We start from the raw sequence: 13,273 nt of genomic DNA on the forward strand, positions 1-13,273 counted from the left end.
TTTTCTCTCCTCCTATTCTCCCTTTCTTTGCTCCTGTCTATCCATTTCCCAAGACAATCAGCATTTTTTCCTTCTTAAAAGAAGAAAACACATTTGTGTTCCCGTCTAAAACCTCTCATCCCCTCCAAACGTCTACGCTCCTTCCTTTTACTTCCCTTTCACAGTGCCAGGATTCTTATTCCAATTAAAAGTCCTTACCCACCATCTCCCTCGTGCGTTTCTTTCTCCCTGACTCGTACCTCTCCTTCATGTGCACCTTACTTACCCGTAAGTTGTTCTATCTTTTCCAAATCTCACAAAGTTCCAGTAAATCAGAAGAGAGGAACAGAGATGGCACCGCGAGAAGAAAGCGAGGACAGATAATGAGGAGCAGGAGAGATAGGGACAAAGAGGGGGAGAGGATGACACGAAGAGCCAGAAAGCAGCGCATCAAGAAAGAGAAAGAAAAGCCAGAGAGAAGTCTGTCTTTGTAATAAGACCTTGCCTTTAGCTTTATTTCTTCATATGTTGCACATTAGTCCTTTGTTTATGAAAGATGGAGATGCCAGCTACAGCTGTCCCACGGGGAGGGAGAGAGCACAGATATCTGGAGGCAGCAGGGATATGTGGATGTGTTGAGATTCGGTATCAAACCCATCCATTACCGTGACTCTCAATAATATGCATTTAGAGAATTAGCTTGGAGTCACTGTGTAAAATGGTTGAGATGTACTCGTAATCTGTTTTCCTCCATTAGAGAGATCTAACTTTGTTCTCTGAATGACAAAGGCCTCTTTTGATTTCTTATGAGTCGCATGAAAATTCATTGCCAGGCTGGCGGTGCACTAAGATGCCGTAAACATGATGTGGTTGAAATGGAGTAAGATATTGTTTATATAACCTAATTAAAGCAACATGTGTTAGACCCCTACAAAACGCATGACAAACGACAGGAGTGACCTCCGTTGTCGTTCGTAGCGTTAAAACAAGCTGATTAATTTGTTCTTTTTGTGACAAAGATTGTATGAATGGCCAAATTAATTGCTGACAATTAATCACTGGAGTAAGTGAACAAGCAGAATTGACAAACCTTTGTTGATTACAGCCCCTCAAATATGAGGGTTTGTTGCAGATATCTTTGGATTTTTGACTGATGAGAAGGCAAAACAAGAAATTTGAACACGTCAGCTCTGATTCTGGAAAAGTCTTCTTGTAAATAACTGACGTAAAAGCAAATGCTGTTTAGCGTGCATGCGAGCGCTTGGTTGAAAATACCTGCTGGTTTGAGTTTGAACTGCTCGAATACGATGAAATTTTTGAAGTTGATTTATAGCGCTTCTCTGGAAAACACGAGCGAGCCACACAAAGAAACGCTGAGATGTAGCAAAAGAGTAAGTTTCACAACAAAGTTCCCCAACATGGTCCTCCGTCTGCCACATGCGTCTGAAACTTACCATACTCCTGTTGCTGCGTCTTTCAGCAGTTGTCGTTGGATGATTATTGGCAATTTTAGATAAAAGCCTCACTGGTGTTGGGACTAATTGTAGTTGATGGAAATGATTAGCTGTCACATTTATCTTTGCTGAGGTATTGAGGCCAGTGTGGTGTATAAGGGCTAATTGTAGCTAGTAGCAGTAGTTGTTATGCGGTATGTTGTGGTGGGTTGTACCTAATTGTAGTTGATAGTAATGGTTCCAGTCTGTGTATACAGCCTGGAGCAGACAAAAGCTCTGCTGCGACATTGAGAGACACACACACACACACACACATATATACAGATGCTTACACCCAAAAAACACACAGTCGGGCCTTTAAAGACACACCTCTGCTTCCTGCCCGCATCCAATAAAAGTGGCACTGAAGTATGCATAAGACCAAATGATTCCAGCATAAATAAATAAAGGCTACAGAATAATTCCTTCTACTTGCTGCTGTGTTAATGCAAGAATTGTCATCACCGGTGAACTTACTAAGTCACCAGTCGGATGGATCATACAGGGCATACGGAAACATAGTTTAGGTCAGTCAGTGCTTCTTAGGTCGGGGTTTCAGCTTCATTGCTTTACCACAACGATCTGTAGTTTTCCACTGTGTGTGTGTGTGTGTGTGTGTGTGTGTAAATGATGAATTCTGACTGGGTGTGGTCGACATCAGATGAGATTTTCCCCTGCTCCCTGCACTCACTCACACTCTCCCGCTCCCTCTCTTTCCCCACACACACACACACACACACACACACACACACGCACAGGGCGAGTGCCAGGGCTGGTCTAGGCGTGGGCCCTTGCAGACATAAATGCTTTATTTTAATAGTTGTATGGCAGAGAGAGAGAGTGGGAGAAAAAAGGCAAATACTACAAAGGCCACGGAGAGATTGGATTCAACAAAAACAGCACCCCTCTCTCATTTTCTGTTTTGCTCTCCTCTCTATCTCTGTTTATTAAGTATTTTCTAATCCTCTAGATAACAACAGAACGCTGCCCAAATATGGGTATTGTCACTGTGCATCATCACCCGATTATGGATATTCAAACTTATTCTCATATTTTCTTTAGCTGTGTGTGTGTGTGTGTGTGTGTGTGTGTGTGTGTGTGTGTGTGTGTGTGTGTGTGTGTGTGTGTGTCAGTTCTCTCACGCTTTAACTGTTTGCAGGTTGCTATCAGTAAATAACAACAAGCTTTTGTCTCTCACAGATGCTCACAGGGTGGTGCACATGCTTTCTGGGTTTATCATCAAATAATGCATTACTCACACATAAAACCCTCAAAGACAACCAGTGTCTTCCCCCCTCATATTGCATTGATCTAAAAGTGATCAGTTTTGGCGTCAATCAGGCGTCGGTTGGGTTTGACTTTGTTTATGACCAAAAGAAATGGGTGTACGGGCTCTCCGGGTTGACTGTGCACCCCCGAATATGAACCGAATGACCACAAATAAACACAGATGCGCGCGTATGCGCACGCACGCACACACTTGTGCAAGGAAGACAAAAAAAAGAGCAAAAAAACAAAATGCATGCAGCATCTCCCTGTCACGACTGTTGTGAACGCTACAACCACAATTGTTCCCCTTTTGAACAAAAGAAAGATTATGGTTTAACATAAAACACATGTTTGGTTATTTGATGGCTTTGTACAGTGATTATAAGGGAAGGAGGGGAGGGGGGGAGGGCAGGAACAGAAAGAAAACATTTAATGATGGAATTACTTAAGTTATTGTTGCAATTATTCTTGCATGTGAAAGAGGGCAACACAGAATAAAAAAATGACTTGGCACTTCATTTCTTTGATATTTGTGTTTTACACAAGGATGCGCAAGCAGGAAAAAGGTGAAAGGTCGAGAGAGAGAAAGAGGATGAGTGGGGCGGGACAAAAGCAAAATGTGACATGGGGGGAAAAAAGTAGGCAATCAAAAGAGGAAACCGAAGGAGGTGATGCAGATAAAAGTGTGAGAGACAGTGAGAAATGAGAAAATGAGAATTTGCAAGCCAGAAAATGAATGAAAGGTTAAAAAAACAACCAAAAAAAGCAAAAAACCAGAGGAGCAAAATGGGAAGGAGAAATTTGGAGCGCTTGAGGGAATGAATTGCAGTCTGCCGCCTCCCTCATCCATCTTTCTGATATGGGGCGTTCGGTTTGATGTGGTTGTGCGTTGGCCATTCTCCCCGTCTCCTCTCCTTCATCTGTCTCCCCCGTTTCTCTCCGTGCCTCACCCTCCTCCCCCCTCGCTGTCTCTCCCGTCTCTCTGATATGGTTTGGGTTCTTGATGTGGTCACGTGTTGGAAGATTCTCACGGATGGTTTCCATAACGATAAAAAGATTCACTCCCCAGTTGGGTTGAAAAAGGAAAAAAAAAAAGTTGTTCAATGGGTGCTTTTTTTTGGTGGGGGGGTGGCCGTCACATTTCAGCAAGTACCCGCCCTCCAAAAAAAAAAAAAATCCTGAAAAAGAAAAAAAAAATCTCTCGCAGCTGAGATGTTTCTGATTTGTTGCGCCTGTTTTTCTTTGACGAGGTTTGTGGTCGAGGATTGTCGCAGATTTTGGTGTTCAAAGAAGTCTGTAAATTAAATCAAAGCTATTTTGCGCACATACTGTACATCATTGTCAGATAATTGTATTTGTGTGCATGTGTGGCGTTATATGCAGAATATTACTGGAGTTTGAAAGGCTCTGTATCTTTTAGTGTCTCGAGGGAAGTCAGCTTGCTGTTTTTTATCCCCAAGCTCCTTCTTCTTCCTCCCTTAATACATGGTAACAGATCATAATTTTCTTTTTCTTCTATTTTTATGTTTGTAGAAATGGTGAGGAAGAAGAATCCCCCTATCCGGAGTGTGGGAGGCGAGGAGGAAGAGGAAGAAGAAGGGAAGAGGCCAGCGGGAGAAGAGGAAGAAGAAGGCGAGGAGGAAGGGAGAGTGGGAGCAGAGGCCGAACGAATAAACCGACCCTCCGAGCCGGAATCCTCCGAGCGGGTCAGAGGAGATGAGGAGCAGCAGGAGGAGGAGGAGGGGGGAGAGAGCGAGTGCATTTCCTCGTCTGTCTCTCCCTCGTCTGTTGGCGATCGCTACGGTAATGAGGAGCGAGGGGGGAGGAGAGGAGGAGGCAGGGGAAGGGCAAAGCAAGGAGGAGCAGCGCTGACGGACAGGCCGGAGAGCCAGTCGGAGCCTGAGGACGGGGACAGAGCGGTAGAAGAAGGGGAGAGAAGCGACAGAGAAAGGGGGGAGGCAGATCATCTCACCCCTCCTCTCCTCTCTGCCCCGCACCTCCTCCCAAGACAGGAAGGAGGGGAGGAGACCACGACCGATACCCCTCCGCTTTCCTCCAGCCCCTCTCCTAAACTCCAGGACTTCAAGTGCAATGTGTGTGGCTACGGTTACTATGGCAACGACCCGGCTGACCTGGTGAAGCACTTTCGGAAGTATCACCTGGGCCTGCACAACCGCACACGGCAGGATGCTGCTCTGGACACACACATCCTGGCACTCCACAACATGGCTCCCCAACACACACCTATTGGTAACTTCAGCTTTCTCTGTCCAGCGCTTATTATAGAAATGAGTTTATAATGGAGAATGAAATGTATGACCCTAAAGACCTGGACAGTCATAGCAAATATGAACCAGTACAGGAGAAAACTGCCAAAAATACATATGAGTTCATCTATTTTATATATATATACATATATATACTTTGAACTTGTCTTCCAGTAAGGACATAGCAGTTACTTAGAAAAACAGCATGTTGATTCTGAGTCTAGTTTTCCTTCTTCCCAGATGTCAGGCTAGTTCTCACATTTTTTTTGCCTCAAGCAGCTTGAGCCCTCTTTGTTTATCTGTTTCTACCAGTCTGACCCCTTCTTGCATTTCTCATGTCAGACATACAGGCGGGACAAGGGCAGAGGAGCCAAGCCAAAGACTTGGGGAAGACAAGACCAGAGATACAGAGTCAGCAGCATAGGACAGTTATGATGAATGGCACATATGACGTACAGGTAAGTCCTGGGTGTGAAATACTCATAAAAGTGTTTAAAATACTCCATACTTTAATAACTGAATATATTTTAAAAAAAAAAAACTATGTGCTGTAGTAGCCCTTTTAAGGAATTTTAAAAGGGGTTAAAAATAAAATAAAATAAAAACCTCCTCAGTCCCACAGAAAGCCTTAATTTTTGGAGCTGATTGGCTTTCATAAAAGTCAGTGTGGTATTCCAAAGTACTATTTTTCTTGAAGTTTGCCAATTTTGGTATCTGTGGCCCATTTTCCACAGTATGTTCTCAGATTTGGTGACTCTCATCCTGCCAGCATGCCAGACTGCAAAAGGCATTTCTTTTCCCATTAATTTAGAGCTTCCGCTCAAAGTACCAGGAAATTTAACTCCCAAGGATTTTTCTCTCACGCCGTCCAGACATGCTTCAGACGGTTGACTGTCTATATTTCCAACCCTTGAAATGTCGTGTGTGTGCGATCAAAAATGTTAAGTGCTGCAAGCCTCACCCAGAAATTTCTGTACCTATTGAAAAGTATTAATCTCCCGGGGAGTTTTTTTTTCTTTTCTTTTGTTCAGGGGTAAAATAATTTCCCCACAGTAGAAATTGTTAACTGTTAATAGCCCCTGGAGTTAGTTCCTGCAGCGTGGAAGCTCTCATAAGCCGTTTTTCCACCACAGGAACTTTTCCCAGGGTCTAGAAACTTTTGGAGGGACTCAATATATTTCCATTTGTCAAGTAGCCTAACTGCAGCGTTTTGTCTCATCTCACAGTCATTTGAGATGGTTTTTTACTTCAAGGTATTCCGCAGAATTTGTTGAGTATTGCTTGTAAATACCACATTGTAACTCGGGCCTTCATGTCTGATTCAGAGCGCAAGAACGAGAGAGGGAATGAGAGAGACTGAGCAGTTGTGGTCAAGCATGCTAGAAAGTGAATGTGAACAAACCCGTGAATCAGACAAACCAAACTTTATTTTCTGGTTGTTTCTCAGTGGTTGCGTTCTGAAGTAGTGATAAACAGGCTTATACTGTTTCACAACCCTACGGGAAGGTGCGTGGTTAGATTTTTTTTTATAACCAAAAGGGAGGCTTCAGCCTGTCCGCCGTGGATGCTCTGTCTGTGTGTGTATGTGCACGGAAAAGAGGCACGATGGAACGTCATCTAAACTTTTTCAGACATCCCACACGTTAAAACAGCTAAAGTGATGGGCCTGGTCTTTTCTTTACCGCAGTGGAAATGTAGAGAAACAATGACAAGGATCAGGGTGTGAGCTCCACACAAAGAAATAGTAAAGAAACATGTATTTCTGATGTGTATTTCCTGTTAGGCTTATAATAATGCTGTTATTACACACGTACAAATGATGTTATTTAAATATACTTTTATTTTGCACATGCCACGTATTTATGCGGATCAGGTATAAATCCAGTAAACTTTATGTAGTGTGAGAAAAATGTGAAAGTGGCCACGTTGACATCATCTGAAACTTTTTAAAGTTGTTGTTGTATTTCTTTTCCACGTGGGTTACCTTGGAAACAGATTTTTTTTAAGATAACAAACACAAGTTGACGCACTTATGCCTCGACTAGAACTGGTGTTAGAGATTATGGCAGGGCTCCGGCACATTTGATATAATCTTATAATTAATTATACAACAATTTTCTTTTATTTTGTGGTAAAACAGTAACATCAGAAATATGCACTTATGGATGCAATGCAGTCTCAGTCTTGTTTGCATATGTTTAATGCGCATCATTGTGTGCACCAACATGCACTAGTAAAACTGGCGTAAAGTTCTAAAAGAAAACTCAAAAATGTTGCATTCATTTCATTTACATCAAAGTTCCAGTTATTAAATTTGTATGTCATAATAACTCGAAGAAGTGCGACATACTGTATATGAAACATTTTATGTAATCATAGTTAGAAACTTTGATCCAATACAAGTAACACTGATTTAGTTAACAGTTCGCTGTAATCACAGTTGTAATAAATCTGCAAAGTTAGGCTCATAACTGAATGGAATAATTTATTGGGTAGAGCAATCTGCAACTGATTTGTAACATAGGGTGTGCCTTATTTGGACAGGGAGGCATTGTGCTGCAAGTTATAAAATTTTATAGACTGACAGATGGATAGACACAGAAAGGGAGACAACCGGGGCACCTGGCAGACAAGTCGTGCATATGGGGGTATGCATAGTCAAGCGTACGTGCGCGCGCACGCACAAAAGCCATAGTGTCGACTTCCCAAATCTTTTGCAGGGAATGCGTGCATAGACAAATGCTCGCATGTGCACCATATGCATGATTATAGCTGTTAAATAATTCAATAAAATCAATGCTCATCCCCATATTGAGGTCTCATTTTATAAAACTAGGTGAATGAAGGGGATGCTGCAAACTTGCAGTTGCAACTAAAAATTCCTTCTACGAGGTGAATGTCGTAGATATACTAGGACGCTGTACTCAAACTTCTAATCATAAATAATCAAAAAACATTTTTAAAAAAAGAGATGTGTTTTGTACCTGACATCAACAGATTGAACAGAACAGAACCGAATCAATCGGAGGATAAAAGTAGTTTTCAATAATTTTGTTCTTTGTGTTACCAGGCGTCCATAATCAGTGAAATCAGCAGCGCCAGTATTGATTTGCGGTGCATGTTAGTACTGAACATTAAAGCCTCAGACTAACTGCTCATGTGTCTGCTATTTTTACCTCAAGAGCTACGAAGTTTAAATGAGATCTTAAATCAGATCAGTGATATCTAATCACCTATCAGTTTAGCAGTATTTTCAGTAATAACCTACAGGTTCGCTTGGAAAAAATTTTTTAATCGTCAAATGTTTACAATATGCTGTAAATATAAGCTCATTTTTGGCAATAACTGTCAAGGATTAGGATTTCGAGTATTCATGAACTGTGATGTTTTTGTGTGAAAGATTTAGTGGGATGATTCAACAAACGTGCGTGTGTGTGTCAAGAATAGTGAAGGAGTTTAGTTTCATTTAAACCAGCAGCCTGTAATGATCTAAAGTCACGTAATGGACACAGTAATACACATACGCGTGCAGACACACACACACACACACACATACGCACACCGAATCAGAAATAGAAAATCCAGTGGGCTTAAGTCGTCATTATGAAGAAAAAGTGAAAGTATATATATACTTAAAAAAAAAAAAACGAATGAAAGGGGTCTCTATTCTCTCCATCCCTCACTCACTTTTTCTCCCTCTCCCGCCCACGTTTGGAAAATTCCATGTTGTCATTTGCTAAGACAAGATTCCATGTCAACCAATGAGATTCCAGACCCCCCCCAAAAAAGTCATAGTGGAGAAAAGGGAGAAGGAATGAGTGAGAGTGCTCGAGATGGAGGAGGAAAGGAGAGAAGGTAGTGACAGAGGCAGACGGAGAACCAGTAGTTATAATCGGCTGTTAGGGAGTGTAATGAAACAGCTGTCAGACATATTTGGCTGTCTTCTTCTCTCCTGCTTCTCCATTTGTCTCTCTTATCAAGTCTTTGTCTCTCCTTCACCTTCTCCTCTGCTCTGCCCTCTTTCTTTGATTTGTCTTTCTTAGTCTCTATTACTTTATCTAATCCATTTTTCCAACTTCTCAATTTGCTTCCCGGCTCTCTTTCGCCTCTTTCTTTTTCTGCAGCTCTGTTCTTCAACTTACAATTTTTTCTTTCATCTTGTCCCATTCGCCCTTTGCCTCTTTTCTTTCACTCTGTCCCTGTCTCATATTCTCGGTCATGTCTTCCTGCACATTCTGCCTGGTGAAATTACTTGATGCTTTGCTCTTTGCTAATTGTCTGGGCAGGGTCTGTTGGATGAGATAATTGTTGAATTTCTGTCGTGAGATCACGTACAGTAATGACTCTCATTTAGACTTTAACATTTATTTTCTTTAGCTGAGTTGACGTATACCATCTCACGCTTAATTCTTTGTACAAATATTACTTTTTCCACCCTTTTTGGCAAAATGATTGCCTTACTGTCACTCTTGTTGTTTATGAAAAGAGGAAAGTTCAGATTTTCAGCTGTCCTATGAACTGATTGTAGTTTCTTTAAAAAACAAACAAACAAACACACAGAGAGAAAAAAATCTTTTACACCTTTCATCTTCAAAAATGTCCTTGTACCATCATAAAAAAAACTACAAATTTCCCTTTATCTTAACTTCACTCCCACTTTTAATCCCAATACAGTTTAACCATAAGCATAAAACTAGGCAAATAAATAATTTAAATAGTTTTGCGTGTCTTAAAAACTAATTTCTGTGTTAGATTTTGGGAAAAAATCCCAAACAACAGACAGTATTTGTATAACATAGACACAAACTTGTATCTCTTGTTATTTTAAAAAAAATCCAAGTATGAAAAATATCTAAACATATAGAACCTGTCAAACTCACACAAAAAAACCCCGCATGCTAGCAATCCATTATACTAGGAAACATGACATAAAAGCTGAACAGAACATTCCCCGCTAATCTGTTCTTGACACCAATTGACGTAACTGCCATGCTGCACATTCGCTGATTCTGAGATCTAATTCCTAGTATTGAAACGAAAAACAAGAGCATTGCATCTGTTTGGCGTTCTGTTATCTATGGAGCTTTGCATCTTTGCTCATGTCACATGCAGCATGCAGCTCTGTTACCACACTGCCCATAGTTATCTTAAAACCTCAGATTTAGAGACAAATCTATATTGTACAGTAGGGAGTCCATTGCCACTGTATGGCATGCCAGATTGCCTCATTACTATCATAACGATGAGCACAGTGTAATCACGTACTGTCTAGAGGCTAACTTAATAAAAAAAAAAACAGTGCCAGGTTGCTGACTTAGTTATATAAAACCTTGGCCTCGACCCTAAACACTACAGTAGAGCCTAGTAGTTTTGTTATTGGTTGGTTAGTTAGACTTAGAGTTGCCTTTTAATTGTCTACAGTTACATACGGAAAATGATGGATTATGTTCATTGTGGGTTTGAGTAGCTAAGGCATAATTATCCTGCACAGCTCTACGATCGGTGGCTTGTGCCATGTGTCCTTTAAATATCTGCTGCTTAGGAACACAAAAATAACTGCCTTGTATCTAATTTATTTCATGTTTGTCTGTTTGAAGGAAAAGGCAGTATAACCAGTCATTGTCTTTTTTTTTCCCTTCTCTGAATCCTGTAAAGTACTTTAATAAATGTAAAGTTAGCATTAACTTTAACTATTTAAAGAATTATAAAGAAATTCCCGCATTGCTCTTTATTTCACAAGATTAAGAGTCTGATATGTAGTTATTCATTTGCAGCAGCAATTTTAGGAAATGCAGACATCTGGAAATGGAAAATGGACAATAAATAAAAACATCTTTTATTTGCATGAAGCAATAACAAGCAAGCAGACTGCCTCTTAATCAAACTGTTTATGTATTAAATATATATTTTTATTCCTTCTTTATTGTCTTTTTCTTTTCTGCCTATCAACAGGTGACGTTGGGTGGCACGCTCATTGGAATCGGTCGGAAGACCTCGGATTGCCAAGGAAACACAAAGTACTTTCGCTGCAAATTCTGCAACTTCACGTACATGGGCAGTAATTCCTTGGAACTTGAACAACATTTCCTTTCCTCGCACCCAAACAAAGTCAAAACACCGCCAACCACACCCCTGCTGACCACAAATAACCTGGCAACGCACGACAACCAGCTGAAGGGACGGAGTCAAGCCTTAGACGGGGCCGAACGAGTTGCGGTGCGCGCAGAGGACGACTCTTTGGTCGGGTACTTCATCCCAGTTAGGTCTTGTTCGGATTCATCGGGCTGGGTGGGGGAGGTTGGTCGAGGCGCCGTGCAGACGTATTATTGGTGTAAATCCTGCAGCTGGAGTTGCGAGTGGTCGGGGGGTTCTGCAAGGCTTTTAGAGCACTATGAGCAAAGACACAAAATGAACACCGGTGGTACTACGAGCCCCAACAACTCTAATCCTGGTGGGATCGACAGAGAGCGAGAAAGAGGAGGAAGGAGAGATGGAGGAGAGAGAGACCAAATGGTATCAAAAGGCCGCAAAGATCAGCCATCCAACCTCTCCAGCACCAGCCAAGGTAATGAAGATGTATTGGAACGTGGCAGTAAGATGATGTTCGTTACTGCTGGTAGATTGTATCTGCTTAAAGCGAAGATAAATGATCGCCCTCAATAAATGAGTCTTCTATTATTGTTTGTGGTGCTTGTCACCTCATGTTTGTTTGCCTTGATTATCATAATAGAAATGATACGTGATAATATTTGAATTTCTGCCCAGGTTTTATTTACTTTTGTTCTGCTTTTTGCTCCTAGGAGACCCAAACAGCAGTGATTCAGAAGCAGTTGTGACCAGTTATAACTGTCAGTTGTGTGATTTCCGGTACTCCATGGCCCACAGTGCGGATGTGATCGTAGTAGCACCATTACTACTGCACTACCAGCATAACCACTCCATCCACCGCTGCAGCATTCAACACTGCATGTATTGTCCACAGGGTCTCTGTCAGCCACAAAAACACCTAGGGGAGGTGAGATAAATAAAATATTGAAATATTTATTTGCTTGTTTTGCTGCCTGCTTGTTAATTAGAAGGAAAAAAAGAGCTGTTTTGCAAGCAAAGGAAAAATAAAATGTAATATAGGAACAAGTGTAAAGTTAATTGTTCCAATTTCCTGCCTAGTTAAAATTCCCTTGCTTTCCTCAGTCTACCCACGCATTCTCCCCTCCCTCCTTTTGTGCCAGCTGCCAGCAGTTCTGTTGCAGCTGTTAAAAATGCAAAAAGGATGGTTAACATCCAAAATTGAGGGTGGCATCATTTACTTAATAATGCACATTCATACTGGTACTGCTGGCTTCCACTTCTTTATTAGATTCATAGAAAATACACGGCTACGCCACAGCATCAAAACGAGATTCTTCTTATATCGGCAGTAATCAGTAAAGAATTTGAAGGTTCAAACCACTTTTGCTCTTACCTTTTTTTCTAATTTGTTTCAACAGGTATCCCACCCATTCGCTTGTCGGAAGCCCACCTGCCCCAAATGCTGTTCAAAGTTCCCTCAACTCGCCAAACAGCAGGACGCCATTGGTTCAAAACCTGCTGTCACCACCTCACCCAGCGTGACTCCTCCTAATCCTAGAGGCGACCACAGTGGGATTTCTGGTTCTACTTTTCACCCCTCAAACCCCGCCCATCCTGTTGTCACACAAGGTATTTGGAGGCATATGTTATTTATATATATATAACATTTATCGGAAGCCTGATTCTGGAGCTTTTCCAGCATGACCCTAAATTCTTCGCTTCTTGCTTCTGATTGGTCCCGCTTTCCTGTCGTAGGCGTCACCCACTTGTGTGACCAGTGTGCATTTGCTACCACTGACATTGACGTGTTGCTGCAACACTATGAAAGCTGCCACAACCTGATCAACCTAAAGGGGGCTCCCCCACATGTCAAAGCTGAGGAAGAAGCTGCGGGAGACAAGGAAGGAGGGCGAGGAGGCGCAGGAGAGAGGGAGTACTCATGTACAAAGTGTCACTTCATTACAGAAGTGGAAGAAGAGATTTTTAGACACTACAGGTGAGATTGCATGGTCATTATAATTGTGTTATTTGATAGGATGTATTTTCTTCCCCCTGCCTAATAAGCTAATAAGCTAACAGTGCCCCAGTTGATCCCGGGAGGAGACACAAATCCCTTTGGGGTCATGGTAGGGGGGGCATCTGACTTAAAAGAAATCTGCCAATTCAATCAAACATGCAGAGCTACCCCCTGTGGCC

The 13,273-nt window shown here is 41.7% G+C and overlaps 1 protein-coding gene across 1 annotated transcript in view; it reads left to right on the plus strand.

Moving 5' to 3' along the window:
* The window catches only part of trps1 (trichorhinophalangeal syndrome I), a 96,280-nt gene that overhangs the window by 25,864 nt on the left and 57,143 nt on the right, over window positions 1-13,273 (plus strand). The window contains exons 2-7 of the mRNA XM_085345983.1: window positions 4,275-4,991; window positions 5,351-5,466; window positions 10,961-11,573; window positions 11,809-12,023; window positions 12,496-12,706; window positions 12,833-13,073. Coding sequence (XP_085202109.1) covers window positions 4,275-4,991; window positions 5,351-5,466; window positions 10,961-11,573; window positions 11,809-12,023; window positions 12,496-12,706; window positions 12,833-13,073 — 2,113 coding nt within the window. The remainder of the gene's footprint in view (window positions 1-4,274; window positions 4,992-5,350; window positions 5,467-10,960; window positions 11,574-11,808; window positions 12,024-12,495; window positions 12,707-12,832; window positions 13,074-13,273) is intronic.

Source organism: Diplotaxodon limnothrissa, linkage group LG22 (assembly GCF_057381915.1).
Source record: "Diplotaxodon limnothrissa isolate DT_005_m linkage group LG22, D_limnothrissa_male_GT1.1, whole genome shotgun sequence".
NCBI classification, from domain to species: Eukaryota; Metazoa; Chordata; class Actinopteri; order Cichliformes; family Cichlidae; genus Diplotaxodon; species Diplotaxodon limnothrissa.